The sequence below is a fragment of the Neofelis nebulosa genome, chromosome 4, assembly GCF_028018385.1.
Source record: "Neofelis nebulosa isolate mNeoNeb1 chromosome 4, mNeoNeb1.pri, whole genome shotgun sequence".
In the NCBI taxonomy this organism is placed as follows: Eukaryota; Metazoa; Chordata; class Mammalia; order Carnivora; family Felidae; genus Neofelis; species Neofelis nebulosa.
Genome location: NC_080785.1, coordinates 95,749,152 through 95,769,188, shown reverse-complemented (window position 1 = coordinate 95,769,188; position 20,037 = coordinate 95,749,152). Strand labels below are relative to the sequence as shown.

General features: G+C 41.1%; 1 protein-coding gene and 1 long non-coding RNA gene across 5 annotated transcripts in view; one reads left to right on the top strand and one right to left on the bottom strand.

The window, feature by feature from the left end:
* Positions 1–12,779, bottom strand: part of CDK13 (cyclin dependent kinase 13) — a 126,573-nt gene extending 113,794 nt beyond the window's left edge. For all 4 annotated transcript variants that reach the window (XM_058725461.1, XM_058725463.1, XM_058725462.1 and 1 more), the window contains exon 1: positions 11,566–12,779. In XM_058725461.1, coding sequence (XP_058581444.1) covers positions 11,566–12,779 — 1,214 coding nt within the window. The remainder of the gene's footprint in view (positions 1–11,565) is intronic.
* A 723-nt stretch (positions 12,780–13,502) lies between these two features.
* On the top strand, positions 13,503–19,545 carry LOC131509594 (uncharacterized). Its single transcript, XR_009260595.1, has 2 exons — positions 13,503–13,825; positions 16,216–19,545. It is a non-coding gene; the product is annotated as an uncharacterized LOC131509594 (long non-coding RNA).
* The last annotated feature ends 492 nt before the right edge of the window (positions 19,546–20,037 follow it).

Here is a 20,037-nt window from a genome sequence, read left to right as displayed (position 1 = left end):
GTGTCTCCCTCTCTGCCCCTCCCCTGCTTGCTCTCTCTCTCTCTCTCTCAAAAATAAACAAACATTAAAAAAAAAAAGGAAGAAAAGAAATAAAAACATACCTCATGCAAAAAAAATCTCATGCAAAAACTAAACACAAACGAAAACAAGAAACTAAACACAAATGTTCATAGAAGCATAATTCATAATATTCAAAAACTGAAAACAACCCAAATGTCCATCAACTGACAACAAAATGTGGTATATTCATACAATGGTACACTATTTTTCCCTAAAAAGAAATGAAATACTGATGACACATGCTACAACATAGATGAACCTTAATAACATTAAGCTCAAATGAAAGCAGTCATAAAAAACCGTGAATCATATGATGCCATTTATATGAAATGTCCAAAATAGGCAAATCCAAAGAGATAAGAAGTATATTGGTAGTTGCCAAAGATGTAGGGAGGTGAGAATGGAGACTGACTACTAACAGGCACTGAGTTTCTTTTTGGAGTGATTAAAATGTTCTAAAATTAGTGGTGATGGCTGCACAACTCTGTGACTATACTAAAGGCCACTGTCTGTATCAGTTAAAATTAGAGTAAATTGCATGGTAGGTGAATAATATCTCAAAAAAGATGTTATTTTAAAAACTAGAAAAATTTAATATAAAACTGAAATGTTTTGTGTTTATTTGAAAAGTATACTTCCTTTCATGTTCCTTATGAAACACTAAAAGTTAAGAAGATTAAAGACACATGACTGACTTTTTGCGGATTTGCTCAGGCAAACAAGTTCTAGTCCACTGAGCACATAAACTGTGTTTGTCTTCATGTTTCACTGAACCATGCCCTGAGATATGTTTTTGAAGAGAGAAAAAGGAAAGATGGTGAGAAAAGTAGAGGGAAAGCTTAATACTTGATTTGCACAAAGGCACATTTTTTGATAGGTCCAGCTCTAGCCATTATTGATTTATTCATAAATCAATATTAGACTCTATTAATATTAAAAGGATTTTTTTTTCAAATTCTGAGGTGCTGGATATTTTCTTATCCAAACCAATTTAACATCATTTGTTAGGTATCTATTTCCTATCATGTGCTGTGGTAGGTGCTTAAGAGACAGTAAGATTAAAAAAGAACCTCATGAGACTTACAATCCAGTGACTGAAGCAAAAACAAAATATTATGTAAATTCTTGTCAAACTACCCAAGCCAGAAGTGGAATAACTTAAAGTAACAAAGGGGGGGGTGGGGGGGGGGGAGGAAAGTCCATGTAGAATTCCATACCCAGCAAAAATATCTTTCAAAATAGAGACTTTTTCAGACAAAGACAGCAGAGTGGCATTGGTAAGAAATGCTGAAAGGGGTGTCTGGGTTAAGCATCTGAATCTTGATCTCGGCTCAGGTCTTGATCTCAGGGTCATGAGTTTAAGAGTTTAAGCTCTGTGTTGGGCTCCATACCCAGTGTGGAGCCTACTTTAAAAAAAAAATAAAGGCTAAAAGCTATTTCTCTCACTACAGCAAAATACTACCTCAAAACTTGGATCTACACAAAGGCATTAGAAGTGTTTCAAAAGGTACATTAAGGGGTGGCTTCATGGCTCAGTCATTAAGCAGCTGACTTTGGCTCAGGTCATTATCTCACAGTTTGTGAGTTCGAGCCCCACATCAGGTGAGCGCGAGCCCTGCTTTGGGTTAAACACAAGTCCCAGGTGAACACCGCTTCTCTCTTTCTCTCTGCCCCTCGTGGGATTCTTCCTCTTTCTCTCTCTACCCTTCACTCACTTGCACCCTCTCTCTCTCAAAAAAAAAAAGAGGTATATATTAGATATAAATTTTTTTCTCATTTTTTTAATTTCATGTCTATAAATAACGTACATAAGTCATACTTCTGTAGAAATAACACATATGACAAGAATAGTACATAAGAAGAGAAGGAGGAAATAGAAGCATACTCTTGCAATATTATATTATACATGAAGGTAGCCTGTGATAAACTAAAGTGGTACATTATAAAACCAAAGAGAAAGTCTTTGTGACCATAAGTTAGACTCAGATTTGCTAAATTAGATTTCATCAAATTCTGCTTTTCAAAACTACTGTTAAGGAAAGGCAAGCCACAGAACAGGAATACTCATTTACAAACTGACAAAGCTTATATCTATAATATGTACAGAACTCTCACAATTCAATAAAGCAAATAGCCCAATTCATAAAAAATATGGACAAAACATTTTAAGACACTTCACAAAAGATATGAAGAGCAAATAAGCATATGGAAAGATGCTTAACATTATTAGTCATTACAGAATTGCAAATAAAAGCACAATGATGTACCATTACACGTCCACCAGAATAGCTAAGAACAAAGACTGATAAAAACAAGTCAGGATTTGAAGCTACCAGAATGGTCATACATTACTGACTAGAACGAAAAATGGTACAACCATTTTGGAAAAGAGGCTGCTTATAAAGTCAAAAACTCACTTCCTATACAACATAGCAATCCCACTCCAAATTTATTCATGAGATATGCAAACAGAAAAAAACTATTCAAATGTTCACAGCACCTTTGCTCATAATAGCCAAAAACTGGAAACTTAAATGCTCATCAACTGGGTGAATGGACAAGCAAATTATGGTATATCCACCGACTGTAGATGTAAATGGAATACTACTAAGCAATAAAAAGAAACAAACCACTGAGGCACCTGGGTAGCTCAGTCGGTTAAGCATCCAACTTCAGCTCAGGTCATCTTGCGGTTTGTGAGTTCGAGCCCCACATTGGGCTCTGTGCTGACAGCTCAGAGCCTGGAGCCTGGAGACTGCTTGGGATTCGGTGTCTCCCTCTCTCTCTGCCCCTCTCCCACTCATGCTCTGTCTCTGTCTCTCTCTCAAAAAATAAATAAACATTAAAAAATTTTTTTAAAAAAGCACTCAAATGCACATCAACAACAATGAATTTCAAAAGCATGCTAAGTGAATGGCAGACACCAAAGATTACATACCATATAATTCTACTGATATGAAGTTCAAGAAAGATAAAATTAATGTGACAAAAAGCAGATTAGCAGTTGCCAAGGACCACATGCAGAACAGGGGACAAACTACAAAGGGGCACAGGGAAGTTTTTGGGGTAATAGAAATGTTCTTTATCATGATTGTGTAGAAGATACACAAGTATATCTATTTGTCAAAAGCATTTAATTTTATACATAAATTGGGAAATTATACTGTATGCAAATTATACCTTAATGAAACTGACTTTTTTTTTAATGAATGAATGAAATATGTCCAGTATACCTGGGTGGGAGGGGACAACTCAAATTAATTCAAGCCTGGATGTGAGAGGTCACTTCTAGATGACATTAATGAAGAGGACACCTCAACTATGGCTGGAAGAATGGACAAGGAGGATTAGCCAACTGAGAGAAGGGCATAAACTAAAGTGTAGGGCACCTGCAATTCCATGTTTTTAACATAGTAAAGAGTCCAGCTTGCATTGCGATCAGCATATATAAATAAAGGTAGTGTGGGTCGGTCTGGGGTAAGGAATCATAAATGCCCAGTTCAAGAATTTGATTCGGTAAGTATGCTTCAGAGAAACATGATAGAATCAAAATGGTATTTTAAGATTAATTTGAACGCAGAAAACAGGAAAGTGTCTAAGAGGAAAAACCCAAAGCAAGCAAACCCCACAATAAAAGCGTAAAGTAAGGAATTTCAAAACCAAAGTAAGAACAGATAGACTAAAGACCACTGCAAAAGGACCAACAGAACAAGCAATTCACTAGAACTGGGGAAGAACAAGAGGCAAGTGAAGTATTACTGCAGTTTTGGACCTAGGTGCCTTGGAGAAACTGTCACTTAAAACACATGAATACATGGGGGGTGGAAGGGAGGGGAGGGTGGGTGATGGATATTGAGGAGGGCACCTGTTGGGATGACCACTGGGTGTTGTATGGAAACCAATTTGACAATAAATTTCATATATTAAAAAAAAAAACATGAATACATGCATAGCACTTCTTAAAACAAAACATTATATAAACAACGTTAAAAAAAAAAACAAAAAACAAACCCATGAAAAATAGTTGCTATGCCACAGAAAGTTAATACCCCTAATACACAAAAAAGCTTACAAATTAATAACAAAAACAACAAAGAGAATAAATCAAGAAACTAAAACACTCAATAAATAGATGAAAATAAAGTCAGTCTTATTAGATATTAAAGAAAAGCAAATAAAAAAATAATGGCGTATCTGACAACTCCGAGTGATGATAGGGCTGAGGAAATGAGCAGTGGTACATTGTTGGGAAATAAAAAACGGTAAGAGCCTTCTGAAGGACAATATGACAGTGTATCAAAATTACAAATATGAGTACCATTTCTGACCCAACAATTTTACCTCTGAAAAGTCCAATATATGGGATTTAACGGGACAAATGCACATACAAAATATCTGCAACAAATACATACACATGTCAAAAATAAAAAACTAAGATTCTAGCAAAATGGAGTTGGTCAAATAAGTTACAGTACATCCATACAACAACAAAAGCCAATAAAAAGACCATACTACAGAGTACAATGTACAAAACAGCATTGTAGTATATTCCGACAATTCCTAAGATTTATATAAAATCTTTTGTCTCTATGCTTTGCTATATGCATAAGTCCCATATATTATGCAGAGAGAAGTCTAGAAGAATGTTATTCAGAAATGTCAAAGATGATCATCTCAGGTGGTTGGATTCAGAAGGACTTTTAATCTCTCACACTGTTCTGTAGTAACCGAAAAACCATGATTCTCTAGAATCTTTGTAAACAGGTGAAAAATACTGAAGAGTAGCATCAGAAGAAGAAATGATTTTAAGAATGGTGAAATAATTAACTTAATATTAAATAAAGTAAGTTTGGAGAATCAATAACATATCTCAGTGAAAGTGCCTCTGTGCAACTGAAAATGCAGTAACAAAAGTGGGGAGGCATGCAGCCCATTAACTACTTTCAGTTTTCAGTTCCTCTCACTACCTTTTTCATTTCTTTTTTATAAACTCCAGTTTTTAAATGAGCAAAGGGGAAAAAAAGAGCAAGATAAACCAAGAAACAGACTCTTAACTATAGAGAACAAACTGATGGTTACCAGAGACAAAGGGATGAAGGAATGGGTTTTGAAATAGGTGATGGGGATTAAGGAGTGTACTTGTCATGAGCGCCCGGTGTTGTACGGAAGTGATGAATCACTATATTGCACACGTGAAACTAGTATTACACTGTACATCAACTAACTGGAATTTAAATTAAAACTTTAAAAATAAATTCCAGTTTCTAACCTAGATTTTACTCTGTACATTCATTTTGTTTTCCAAATACATTAAGCAAACTAGATTCTCTCACGATTTACATATGTAGAAATTCAAGTAACAAAAATCACTGCAAACAAGTAGTACTTCTGATTCTAGCTTGATACTTTTGTTTCTGACATCCACTTAAAAGCATATAAATATCTAGCTATGAAACAAAGCCAACCAAAACCAAAATAACAGCAATAAAAATTTAAATGAGGGGTGCCTGGGTGGCTCAGTCGGTTGAATGTCTGACTCTAGACTTCACCTCAGGTCGTGATCTCGTAGTTGGTTCGTGGGTTCAAGACTCCCACGTCCAGCTCTGGCCAGCAGTGTGAAGTCTGCCTGGAATTCTCTCTCATTCTCTCTCTCAAAGTAAATGAATAAATTAAAAAAAAAAATTAAGTGATATTCATAGAGAAAGTGTAAAACAACAGATTAAAATGATCTAAAATATAAATATTAAGCAATATTAATTTTCAACTTATTTTTCAGAAACAGCTACAATTTTTCAGTTAGGAAATAAAGCTTGACATACAGTCAACTTGTTCAGAAAATTTTCACCAAGAAAAGCATATCACTTATCTTGATTAATACCAGAGTGCAAATATAAACACTAGGTCTGAATTTTTTCTACTCACACAGAAAACGAGTCCCAGCATCTTCAACTCATGCCAGTAAAGAAGCAGCTAGAAAAAGAAGTTCTTAGCTTTTCTCCTTACAAAATAAAATAATTACTTCATCTATCCTAGAGTATATGTGAACCAAAATAGCAAGTATTTTTTTTTTAATTTTTACTTATTTATTTTGAGAGAGACAGAGAACGCAAATGGGAGAGGGGCAAAGAAAGGGAGAGAGAATTCCAAGCAGGCTTCATGCTCAGCATGGAACCCAGACGCAGGGCTTGTGGGATCATGACCTGAACCAAAATCCAGAATGGATGCTTAACAGAACGAGCCACCCACGCATCCCCAAAATTCCAAGTTTAGAGACACAACTGGATTCTGCAAAAACGCTGATTTTCATTAATCTATGGTGAAAAAATGCTATCTAAACTAACTCAACCACTAATCAATACACTTTAAAATTTATCCTCTAGGAGGTTACAATCTTAGAGAGAAAACACAAATGTACGCAGCCAAATAATTAGAATATTAAATAGAATTTTTTGAAGCTCTATAACAAAGATAAAGCAAAGTGCTGCAGTAATACAAGAATTAACTTTTTCTAGATGAATGGAGCAAGACCTCAACATGGTTCAACTGGAGCTAGGATTTGAATGCAAAGCCGGAAGCAGAGAAGAGGGAAAAACGGGCATTTCAAGGTAAAAGAACAGCAAGAGCAAGAATACAGAGAAATAAAAGGGCCTCTGGAAATAGAATTCTGATAGAATGGGGCCTGATCATAAAAGGTATTACCTGAAAATCCACTGAAAAGTCTGGACTTAATTCTATAAAATGGAAGTGACACAATCTAACCAAGACTTTAAGAAAATTCTCCTGATGGGGCGCCTGGGTGGCTCAGTCAGTTGAGCGTCCAACTTCGGCTCAGGTCACGATATCACGGTTCGTGGGTTCGAGCCCCATGTCGGGCTCTGTGCTGACAGCTCAGAGCCTGGAGCCTGCTTCAGATTCTGTGTCTCCCTCTCTCTCTCTGTCCCTTCCCCACTCATGCTCTGTTTCTCAAAAATGAATAAATGTTAAAAGAAATTAAAAAAGAAAATTCTCCTGATAAAGAATGAAGTGGGAAGAAAGGGATGGAAGAAGAAAGAAGAAAAGAATGATAACAGGAAGTCTGAGTGAAAACTAGGGCCTGAACTAAGGTGCTGAATGAAAATGAAAACGGGAGAAATACCAGTGTTAGAACAAATATATGATAAATGGGGCAGGGCACCTTGGTGCCTCAGTCAGTTGAGCAGCGTCTTGATTTCGGCTCAGGTCAGAGTGTCACAGTTTGTTGGTTCGAGACCCATGTTGGGCTCTATACTGACAGTGCAGAGCCTGTTGGGATTCTCTGTCTCCCTCTCTCTCTGCCCCTCCCTCACCTGTGCTGCCTCTCAAAAATAAATAAACTTAAAAAATATACATGTGATAAGGACTACATAGATATAAATGCTGGGTAAAGTTTGGTCAGAGAAGAAGCAAAACACAAGCCTACTTTGAACATGAAATAAGTAACTACAGGTTTGGACACTTAAGACACTTCACCTAAATTTCCATTCCTTCTATGTATTTCTTCATTTATTCTAGTATCCTATACACTCAACACTTTTAAAAAGCATTTTAAGAATTACATTCATCTAAGGATACTACCATTCTAGTAAGTACAAACCAAATCAGTAGCATTATCGGTTAATAGGAGCTTTTTCATTATCCCGGAGTGGTTTTATTTTACATATTTTTGAACACAGATTTTAAGACAATACACTAAATAAATCATGACAGAGGTATCCCACATCATATGCAAGTAAATACTAATAACTTCACTGATTTACACCTAGGGTCCACCCATCTTTAGATTTTCAGGGTCTCTATACTATCCTGTAATGGAGGCTTTTGCTCCATTTAGAATAGAACTTCCACAATTTCAGACACAGAACCAATTACAGTATATATAACAATTTATTATACTGGTTGTAACTGATGAGACTTGAGTGACTTCAGATCAAGACATTCCATTACAAAACAACTGTCAATAACTAAGTATAATTAAAGCCTTCAAGGAATGTTCTTAGGCTCATATTCATAAAAACTACAAGTTAATAAAGACCAAATGAGCTGAAACAATCTTTAGAGAAGAATTTCTTTTTTAAAATTTTCAAAATGCTGCAAAGATGGCCAGGAAAAAAAAATCAATAAATAACCAAACAGGGAGATGAATTTCAGCAAAACAGATTATCACATGAGGGGGTCAGCTCCCTTGAAAGCCAGCTCCCTTTAATGCATGACAATACCAATACCTAATATCAAGAACACATACTTCAGTCAGCCCTGGGTTTGAATCCAAGCTGACTTAACTTTTTAAAGCTTCAGTTTCCCAGTCTATCAATAGAAGTGTATCTTAGGGGATTTGAGGGTGAATGTATGGAAAGTATTTATCAATGCCTGGCATATAGTAAAATCCAAATCTCAGTACCATTCCCTCCCTTTATTAAACAGCTCTCTCTTCAGTACACTCTCACACTTACTATAGGGCCAGTCAGCAAAATTATGTGACTTCCCACAGCCCGATAGTCAAGCAGTAAAGAAAATATGGTAAACTGGTTACACAGAGAAAACGTAAAGCTAAGGAGGGACTGATGAAAAGAAAAGCAGGAGGAGAGGACTGAAAATTCAGATGAAGGCCTAGAGAAAACTGTGATTTAGAAGTCACTAGAATGGAGAGGATTTACTCTAGGAATTAACACCAAGAAAAAACTTCATACCATGGTTTCAATACCATTTTCAATGTGCATGCATTTCCTTAAAATATTACACTGACAATTTATGAATACATTAGGTCCATGTGGACTGGTAAAAGATCTCACTGATATTTCTCATAGCATAGCACATGGTCTCTATTAAATACTTATGCAATCCAGGCCCACTCTAATATTTCACATGCTCCATAAACTCCATCATCCCTTCATTTACCCATTCAACAATTATTAGGAGACTACATGTGCTAGATGCCATGCTGAACACCAGGAATACAGTGGTGGGCATGACAGGATAGCTGCCTTCACAAGGCTCACGATCTAGCAGTCTATTCATTAAATGACATGAGACACTTAAGACATTACTAAATTCTGAAAGTAAATAAAACTTTTAGCATTAAACTGGACAAGTTCAATTTCCTAAACAGTTATAACACATTTGTTATATTTAAAAATCTTTAAAAACCACACGTCACGAAAAATGAAGTTCTTGGCCCTAGAGAAGAAAAGAAGACATGGGAAGTGCCTTTACATTTTAAAGAGGTGGCATACAGGTTTGCTCTGTATCATTCCAAAGGGATAAACTTGAAGCAATGGGTAGAAAGTTATATGGAGATAGATTTCTGTTTCAATGTGAAGAATTCTAATAATTCAAACTACGCAATAATAACTCAACATTACATTTCTATCATAATCTATAGTATTTCTATACTTTACAAAACACAAATTTTCACTTAATCCTTGAAATAATCCAAAAATCACAAGCATTTTCCCATTATAGTTCAGAAACGGGAGCCTTTAAGAGAGGGTCTTGCTAAGTCAGAACTAGAATTCAAGTCCCAAATCTAATGGAACAGGCCATCTCAAAATAATGTTTTCCCAGGTCTGGATGTTTCAGGCACACACCAAATGCAAATGGACAGCTGTCAGGAATGTTGGCCAAGATACTCTAAAGCCTCTTCCAAATCCAATCCATTAGAAATACTGGTGGTCAGTATAAACACCATGAAAAGATTCAGCAATGAATGGCCCTCTAGAATGCAAGCTTCATGAGGGCAAGGACCTCATCTCCCTTCACCAATCTATTCCAGTCCCTAGAACAGTAACTGGCATATAATGTGCTTAATAAATATTTGCTAATAAAGATGAATAATCCTAATCATACATACCACTACTCTACAATATATATAAAATACACAGCACCATAGTGCAGGGCCTTGCTAAAGTAACCGGCAACTAAAAAACCAAACAAACACATAAATCTACTCTTATATTGCATCATACGCTTAAAAATTACAATGTAAAGCGCTGAAACTTAACCTAATCAGTTTTCAAAAACAGTCAACTGCAAAAAAAAAAAAGAAAAAGAAAAGAAAGCAAGCCTTTTGGCAAACCTAAAATATTTTAACTAAAAGTAAAATGCAAAGTCTTACAAGATATAAAAGCTAACTGGTCACTGTTAATAGTCTTTATTAAGGCATCAACTAGCATTTTAAGTGTACTTGAACACTGTAAGAAACACATGTACACAGATGTTTTCATTTAAAGACAAACTCACACCCAGATCTCTACTCCAATCACATCTTCACAAATATTTACTAGGCTGACACTTCAAAGAGATCTGCTAATTTTACAGATACATGAATTGAGATTCAACATAATTTCTACTTAGAGATTCTTAGCATCCACTTGGCATTACTGCAAACTAAGGCCAATAGGAAAAGCATAACAGATGCAAACGTCATTCTGTAATACCCTAAAATATAAGGCCTAGAATTTCCAGACAACTCAAGGAATTAAGAACCTACAAAATATTCAAAAGTTATTTTTAATTCACTTTGCTTCACAGGTATGCATATATCAATGCACACACTTTTCCTGAAGAATTACGTAACAAGGTATAACAACTACATAAAAGATTTACTCCAATTTCACTAGATTAAATTACCCCTTTTAAAGATTCCTGAACAAAGATCCTGATCTTTAAAAGTATAGCTAACTTATGGTAAATGTAAACAGTAACTTAATGTATATGGTAAATAGTGTAATAGTGTAAGAATGTACCAGACCATTTGCTTGGTCACACCAATTAATTATACGTCATTAGCAACTGGGTGTCATCACAAACCAACAGAGAAACCACAATGTTGTCATTTTTTTTCTACTTTTGAACACTTAAAAAAACATTCCACACAAGAATATCACAAATCGGGCATCTTCCTTGTCTTGAGAATTTAGAACTATAAGGCTTCTACATCTTAAAAGAATAAACTTTACAGAAAACCTTTTTCTGTCGTTGTATTAATCACCTGAAACATCTGAAATGTACATCTAACTGACATCAGCAAGTGATTCTGATTCTCTCCTACAATATTTAGGCCCTAGCTGCAGTCCGTTCCTAAATCTCCAACGATGAAACCTCTTCATAGGGCTTTCAAAATGATGACAAATTAAAACGTCTAGGTTTACCCAAAGTAATTGTGCTGGAAAAGCAAAGAGCAGTTGAGGGAAATCTGTGAATATATCAATGCAACAAGTTGAAAACTTTGAACTCTTTCTTAGAAATTTTCCCTGCACGAGCGAGAAGAAAAAAACTGCGGGACCTGTTGCTTTGTCCCTCCAACCCACTAAAAGGTGTCGTGGGCGCGCGAAAACGCCTCTCCCGACTTGAAGCCCAGTCTGAAGATGGGTTTTTCTAGGGCCGGTTGTAGAGCTAAGTGGCTCCAAGAGGCCAATCACCACTTTCCCTGCCCCCTGGAGATCTGGCCAGCGCTGCAGAGGACCGGCGCGCACCAGGCGGCGGACTCACCTGATCACCGGGCTGTAGGGGCTCCGGGAGCGGCGCCAGCTGCTGCTGCTGTAGGGGCTCGGGGACACGTCGCCGCCCCGCTCGTAGGAGCTGTGGCGGCTGTAGCTGGGGGAGCGGCGGCGGCTGTAGGGGCTCGGGGAGCGTGGCAGCCGCCGAGAGTACGGGCTGCTGCCACCTCCTGCTGGGCTGGGGGACTTGCGGCTTCTCAGGCTCTGCGAGGCCCTGTGGGACACCGGGCTGTCGTCCCGGCCTCCCAGCGGGCTCAGGGACCGCTGCCGCCGCCTGTAGGCCTTGGGCTCGCTCTTGTCCTCCCGGTAGGCCTTGGGCGGCTCCTTGTAGGCCGAAGGCGGCTCCTTGGACGACTTAGTCCGGCTCCGGTGAGCCTTCAGGTCTCGATCCTTGCGGCTACTGCTGCTGCTAGACGTGGCCGAGGCGCTTTTCCGGCGGCCGCCGCTGCTGCTGCTGCTGCCGCTCTTAGCGGCCTCGGCCCGCTCCTCGCCGCTGTGGCTGTGGCGGCTGCGGGACTTGGAGGCCTCGCTGCCGCCGCGCTGCCCGTCCCGCCGCCGGTGCTCGCGGTGGCGCTCCTTGCTGCGGCCGCTGCTGCTGCGGCGGTCCCGGCGGGGCCTGCGCTCCGACCCCTCCCCGCGCCGCTGGGTGCCGGAGGAGGAGGCCGGACTCCCGCCGCTGCCCCCCGTTCCCCCGGCAGCCGTCGCCGCCGTTGCCGCGCTGGCCCCCCCCAGCAGCAGCCCCTGCTCGGACTGGGAGCTCACATCCTCGTATTCCACCAGCGGGGTCACACCCCCGCCGCTACTAGCACCGCCACCGCCGTCCTGCTGCGGCTGGGGCAGCGAGAAGACCCGACGCTTCTCCGCCTCCTGCCCGGCGCGGGGCCCGCGGCGCCGCTTCTGCCGCCCTCCTGCGCGCCTCTTGCCTCTCGCCAGCCGCTTGACCTCCAGAGGGGGGCCCGGGCTGAAGCAAGAGGAGGAGGCCGCGGCGGCGGCGGCTGCGGCGGCGGCCGTGCCGGGAGCAGCCAGGAAGAGCAGAGGCGGCGGGGGCGGCGGCGGTTGCAGGAGCTGCGGCTGCAGGAGCGGCAACAGCAGCGGCGGCTGCTGAGGGGACAGGAATCGCCTCCGCTTGCGGCGTTCCTCCAACTTCTTCTCCGCCCAGCTCAGGCCCCCGCCTCCCCCCAGCGCCGTGTCCGAGCTGCTCGGCATCGCCTAGAGCCCGCCGCAGAGCGCGGCGCGGGTGCGGCCTCCTCCCGGGTCAGATCCTGGCCATCTCCCCCGCCGGAAACGGGAACTGCGGCGGCGGCGGAGGGACACCGAGCACCAGGGCCGGCCAGGGGACGCGCCACGATAATCCGGGTCAGGACTCGGGTCCCTGGGTTCCAGGTCACAGTGGGGTATGCAGCGGCCTCCGGGCCTGAGGGAAGCAGGAATCCTGGTGGCAGAGCTCGCGATCGTGCTCGTCGTCCTCTCCTCAGCAGCAAAAACACCAGATGCGCCGGGCGCTGACCTGCGGGGGAGTCCGGAGTCCTCCAAGTGCCCCCGGGGGTGGGGGAGCGGCCTCGGCCGCGCTCTCGGCTCGGGCAGCGCAACGCGGAAGTACCACCTTCGTCTCCGCTTCACTCCATCGCGCCCTGACGTTGGGTGCGAGTTCAGGGGAGGGGAGTGGGCGAAACAACAACACGCCTCCGCCGCCGCCTCCTCAGCGTCGACGTCGTCCTCCTGTGGTGGCGGCGACACACGGCGGGCGCCTCGGAAGTGGCCTGGGCCTGACAACAACTCCCGGCCTAGGGCCTCGCGCACTCTGCCGCCCGCAGGGACGGGCGGCGGGGCGGGGCGAGGCGGGGGCGACCGGGCTGCGGCTCACGGTTGGGGCAGCGAGTGTGCGGGGCTGGGCGGGGGGCTGTTTCCGGGGAGATAGGGGCGGGGGGGGGAAGTTTCTGAGCCTGTGGCGGTGGGTTCGGGCCCTGACTTTCTTCTTCCTTCGCCGCCGCCGCGAGCAGAGGTGGCGGAGCTCCCTTTTCCTCCGCTCCCCCCCCCTCCACGAGGAGGCTCCTGGTGTGCGCGGCCGGCCCCGGCTCGCTCCTCCCCTTCCCTCGCCGATCTTCGTCAGGAGGAGGGAGGGCGACGGGACTTGCTGGTTGGGCCCTAACCTCCACAACCCCTCCTTCTCGCCTCGCTCTTTCGGCCTTTCCCCTCGGCCCTGACGCAAGGCCAGGGACGCGCACGCACGTCACGCTCCGAGAAAGCCGAAGGTGAGTGGTGTCGGGGCAAAGGAGGCGGGAACAAAGTTGCCGCGCACCAGCGTGCTCGCTCCCGCCGGAGACGGGCGTGCGGGCCGGAAGTGGCGTAACGTAGAAACGGCTCCACTTCCGGTGAGGGTGGGACTCTGTGTGAAGAAGGGTTAAAGAAAGGAGAGGTTTCGTGTACCGCCCACTGCTGTCGCTCGAGACTCTCGCAGTGATGGCACGCCGGTCGTGCCTGTTGCGTCCAACGCGGTGTTGCACCGCCCGCCTGTTGAAAGGTCACGGCGACAGCAAGAATCTAGAGACTCATTAGTAACGCCGTTAGGAGCCTCTGGGCTGGGTAGTCATTCTATCTTGTACCCTCAGCCAAATCCCGAGGATGGAATAGCTGCGACAAGAAAAGAGGGCACCGTGCAAAAGAGAGCAGAGGTGGCGTTGGTTTAAACTGTCTTACGAACATCCAAGTTGGAGGCCCCATCTTAACCTAAAAGCACACTTGGGAATCAGAGTCTTGAGCTTTGGTAACACTGAAATTTACTTTAAAAAAGAAAGAGCCTTGAATTGATTTGGGGAATAAATGAAACTTCCAAAGGAACTACTGGAAATCCCAAAATTATTACCAGCAGCTAGAAGTCAAAACATTTTGCTCAAATGAGGACTGCCCTCTTGGCACTTCACCCACTTTCTTCTTAATATCTAAACCTATGGCGCTGCCAAACGTAGCCATTCGGTGACCTCATGTCTCATTTCTTGCCTTCCCAAATTGCCTTTCAGTTATAGACTGGGCTCATAGGATAATTAGATTGAAATTTAAATGGGTTATTGGCTTTTAATATACTTGAAAAAAAGCTGAGCAGTCCATTCAGTGGCTACAAGTAGTAACCCCTTTACATGTTTGTTTTTTCAGATCATCAGTTGGTTCTTAGTTCCCAAACACTTGGTATGCTTCCATCATTCATACCTTAGTGTAAATATTTTAATTGGTTTGACATCCACTAACACTGTTTTTCAGACTGGACTAATCTAAGCTAAAATCAGACTTTACTGAAAGAAAGAATACAAAGGGTATGTGTTTGCTGAAGGATAAAGGAGGAGGCAAAGCATTGCCCAGGAAGGTAAGCCTGGGTGGGCCACACAGTGGGCTCTACTGTGCAGCCAGAAGGAAGTGGTAAGGGCACTGGAAAACGGAATAGAAAAGTAAGGGCCAGGGTGCCTAAAACAAATTCCTCCTTGGCAGTATGCTGAGTGAAGGTGTTATAGCCCGCTAAAGACCAGGTAGGACGTGGTTTTTTCCAAAAAATAGGATTAACCTCTACTATCATCGTACTTTGAAAAGCCTGGAGTAACAGAGCAGGGGAGCAAGATAAGAGATTTATTTAGCAGTTTCTCAAATCTATAACCAATTTCACGTGAGAATGTGATCTGTACTTGTACAAAAACTTGACCCATAATTCATGGGCAGCTTCCAGGCCAGGTTGCAAACAGAAAAGATGTACTAAAATATTTTTAGTGGGATTTTGCTGCCCACATGTTTCTGTAAAGATTCTATCTTGGGAGCAATGGGAAGAAGTGGAAGAAATGAAGCATTTTGAGCTCCTAAGAGGTACCTGCCTGCATACATGGAAATACTAATAATTAATAGACTCCAAACTAAAAACAAAAGACAAAAACAAAAAATGAGAAAGACCTTCAGATTAAAAGCCATCTGTTTCTGTAAGCTTGTCTACTTGTCTTCATATAAAAAGGTTTGAAATTGCCAGTTGGGACTATATTTTAGTATTTTGCTGTTTGTGTGTTATAATTTATTGCCTCTTGATTTTAAAAGAAAAAAAAACAGGTGGTAAGTTTTTTGCTTTTTTTTATCTAACAGTCATATCGTACCATATCAGCTGTTCTTAAAGTATGCCTTGAGACTAAAACCTATTCAGCGACTCATGCAGTCAGAACACTTTTCCTAATAATAAGATATGATTTGTCTTTTTTATTCTAATTCTTTCATGAATGTATGGTGGAGTTTTCCAGAGACGACATGACATGTGATGACATCATCGTTCTGGTGGCTAATAGAATGTGTGCTTGTGTGTTCATTTGTTTTCTAGAATGTTCTAAGGTATTAGGTTTCTGAAATGTGTAAACATTTGGAAAATCTGCATAACTCCATGAACTGATATTTTCCATATGAGTAATGGGTGATGTTACAAAGTCATGAGTAAAACATTCATTCAAAGTGCAAGACTGACTGAGGGATTTTAATATAAGTACAAAACATTCAGGGATAGGATTTGAGATTCCACTTTACAACTAACCTTTAAGAAACTACTGTGGAGTTTTGATGTAATATCAAAGAATAACCACAATTATCTGGAAAGGGTATTAAAATACTCCCTCTCTTTTCCAAGGACATATCTTGTTCATATATATTCACTGAAACAACATACTGCAACAAATGTCATAAAAAGACAGAAATGAGAATCAGTTTTGGTTCTATTAAACCAGTCGATAAAGAGATCTCCAGAAAGGTAAAACAATAATCCTCTCAGTTTTGTTTTGTTTTGTTTTGTAAAGATAGTTAATTTAAATGTGTTTGTTGTGTTAATATATGACGAGGTTATTGTCATTTCAGATGAATACTTTTTAATTTTCTCCACTTTTATTTTTAATATCAATAGATACAACTCACATAAACAAAAGCTCTTTGTGGGCCTCAAAAATTTTTAAGAGTGTGAAAGGATCCTCAGATCAAAACCTTTGAGAAATAGTATATAAAATCATTAAAATTCTGATTCTCTGCTTCATGCTTCTAACGTACAAACTGTTGACAGGCCATTCACTATCATTCCAGGATCCTTATCACTAGGAATTTCTGCAGTGTCTTTCAACACTGTTCCGCCTCTGGAGAGGCTGGTTGTTTGACTTTCAGTTAGGTTTTTCTCCACCTTGAAAGAAATTAAGCTCTTCTTAAGTCAGCCCGCTATCACATGGAAGATTGTCAACTAAAACAGTGAAACTTCTCAATTCAATAACAAAAACGTAGTGGCTAGTATTTACTGAGCACTTGCTGTGTATCAGGCTCTATGCTAAGTGCTTTATTTTTATTTTCTCATTTAATCCTCATCAGTACCTATAAGTAGGGTGACCATAGTTCTGGGTTTGCCTGGGGCGGTCCTGGTTTATGCCACTTGCTGAAGCGTAATTATTAATAGTATCCCCTTTCCAGCACATTAAGGTTTTCCAGTTTGGACATAAATTGTCTTCTCATCTGACTTATAAAAATTATTACCCACAGTTTACAAATGAGGAAATTTAGGCATAGTTTGAATGCCTTGCCCAAAGTACATTGCTAGTAAATTTGGATCTGGATTCTAACCCAAGTCTGTCTAGGTTTGTAGTCCGGTCTTTTAAGAATTACAAGATGTTTCACAGTGATATCAGTCCTGAGATTTATGTTGAACACAACTATAGTAATAAATTTCCCAGAAAAAGGAAATAGAACACAAAATTTGTAATACAATTTTAAGATCAATTTCACTAGTAAGACTCAGAAGCAAAAGAAGTGCCTCTCCCATGCTCATCTTTCACACAGTTCAGAACCCACACTGGCTATCAACCCTTTGCAGGAGAGCAATGCTACCTCTGTGTGTGAAAGTGGGTGGGGATTTGGGGGTACTGGGGGTAGAGTTCTTGCTGGTTCAATAAAGCTGAAGGATACCTATTTACAGAATAGGAGTGGTGGACTAAACTGCTAGAGACCTTCCTAATATGGATTCTCCCTGATCATAAGTAACAGAACACTGGTTTCGGAGGGGGTATGAATGTGCCTAGCTAAAAACTACATCTTCCAGCACAATGCAGATGAAGGACAAGAACATATTATGTAGTTCTGGCCAATGAAATGGAAGCAGAACAGTTTGGATGAGGCTTCTGTAAATGCTTCTGAAAACGGAAGACCAGTTTAACTGACCTGTGCCTTTTGCCCTTCACCCTTACTTTTCTTTACGTCTGGATGCAATACTGGAGTTTGGGCAGCCGTCTTGTGACTACAAAGGAACAAGTGTGGGCTAAGGATTGCTAGGTGGAGGGAGAGTGGAGGACCCTGGCTCCCTGAGGATGTTGTGGATGTGCCAAACCAATCCTGGACTGAAAAATACATAAATCTGGTAATATGTTTAAGCCGCTGCTTTTTCCAGTTTTATTACAGCCAAACTAAATTCCAAACACTTCAGTGTGACCCCATGCTCATCCCACTTCCATGATGGATATCATTAATTAATGACAGCACTCCTTCCTGCGCATCCTAAATATAGCCTCAGACTCCATCTCAAAATAAGTGCCTGAAACCCACAGTGGAGCAGATCAGCCACATTGCCCAGCAGCTCGGGCTCAAGAAGGACATGGTGTGGTTCTACAGCCCTCATTAGAAGGGCAACCGATTTAGCAGTGACTATTCATGATGAGAGGATTTTGAGTCTGCATGCCTCCTTTCTCAGAGGCACCAGTATCCTTTTTCTATGGCACGAGGGCCCCATTTTGGTGCCCCAGGTTATGGGGTCCTTCACTAGGCTGTACCGCATCCATTCAAATTGAGGTGCCTGCCCCTTCCCAGGAATGGGGGAAGAGGAGTGGGAAATCTATGGGAAGAGAACCCTGGGGATTATATCAGGCCTTTGGGGATTAAGCTCTTCATTCACTAAGAAAGGAATTGGGAACACAAAGGGTGTAGGGACAGGGAGTTTGAGGAATTAGTTGGAGGGAAGGTAAAGTTCAGTGATGCTCTGTTTTTGTTTTTAATGCATTTTATTTTAGAGAGAGAAAGAATGTGTGAGCCCAGAAGGGGCAGAGAGGGAGACACAATGTGAAGCAGGCTCTAAGCTCTGAGCTGTCAGCACAGAGCCTGACACAGGGCTCAAACTCATGGGAAATCATGACCTGAGCTGAAGTCGGACGCCTAAACCAACTGAGCCACCCAGGCGCCCTTTTGTGGTGCTCTTGATTTTAATCTATACATCACGCATAACTTTTTTCTTAAGCCTGGGGGAGGCGCACACAAACATAGTATATTTCAGAATAAAAGTAAAACACAAAATTTGTGATAAAATTTTAAGATGAATTTTACTAATAATAGATGAAAATGATAGATGTGCTGGTCCCATGCTCATCTTTTCCATGGTTCAGAGGCCCATTACCAATAGGTCAGAGATGGTACCAGCAATTAAATCATTTTTCATGCCTGTCCTAGAGCAACTGTTGTAATTTTGGGGGGGTTTGGTCCAAAAACTAGGATTCACACTTTGGCATAAAACTACGAACATTACAGTTATCTTATACTAGTTATGCCTTAGTTATAGAGATAAATCAAATTAATACATTGAATTATGTCAGAATTTAAAATGGATATACCTTTTTGGGATAGTTTGTTAATGTGTAACTTCATCAGAATATGTACTCTTAGGAGATTTTCAGGAATATTTGGAAGTTCAAGTATAGAACAAGAATACTTTAAATTTCCAATTATATCAACTAAGAGAGTTGATGGAGAAAGTGCAAACAAACATGAACAATTCATCTATGTTGTGTTAAAGTTCTTATTAATGAAGTCATTATAATCTTAAAGTACATGATTGGTGATATAGATCAAGTGAAATGATTTCTCCCAGAACTTTTTAACTGACAATGAGAATCTTATTTTGTTTTCAGAGCATTACAATAAACGTATTAGACTTAGAATTTAAGAGTTGATTCACCTTTATTTTTATGGTCAGATCATTTTCAACAAGGGTCCCAAAATAATTCAATGGGGAAGAATAGTCTTTTCAACAAACGGTGCTGGGACAACTGGGTAGCCACATACAAAAGAACATAGTTGGACCCCAATCTCATACCATATTCAAAAATTAACATGAAATGGATTAGAGACCTAATATAAGACCTAAAACTATAGAACTCTGAGAAGGAAACATACAAATAAATATTTGCAATTTTGGGTTACATAAAATCTCAGATGAGATACCAAGGATACAAATGACAAAAGGAAAAATAGATAAATTGGACATATTATGATTCAAAAGCTTTGTGCTTCAAATGACAACATCAAGAAAGTGAACAGCTCATATATATATATATATATATATATATATATATATGTACGTATATGTGTGTATATGTGTGTATATATATATATATATATAGCTCATATATATATATGAGCTATATATATATATACA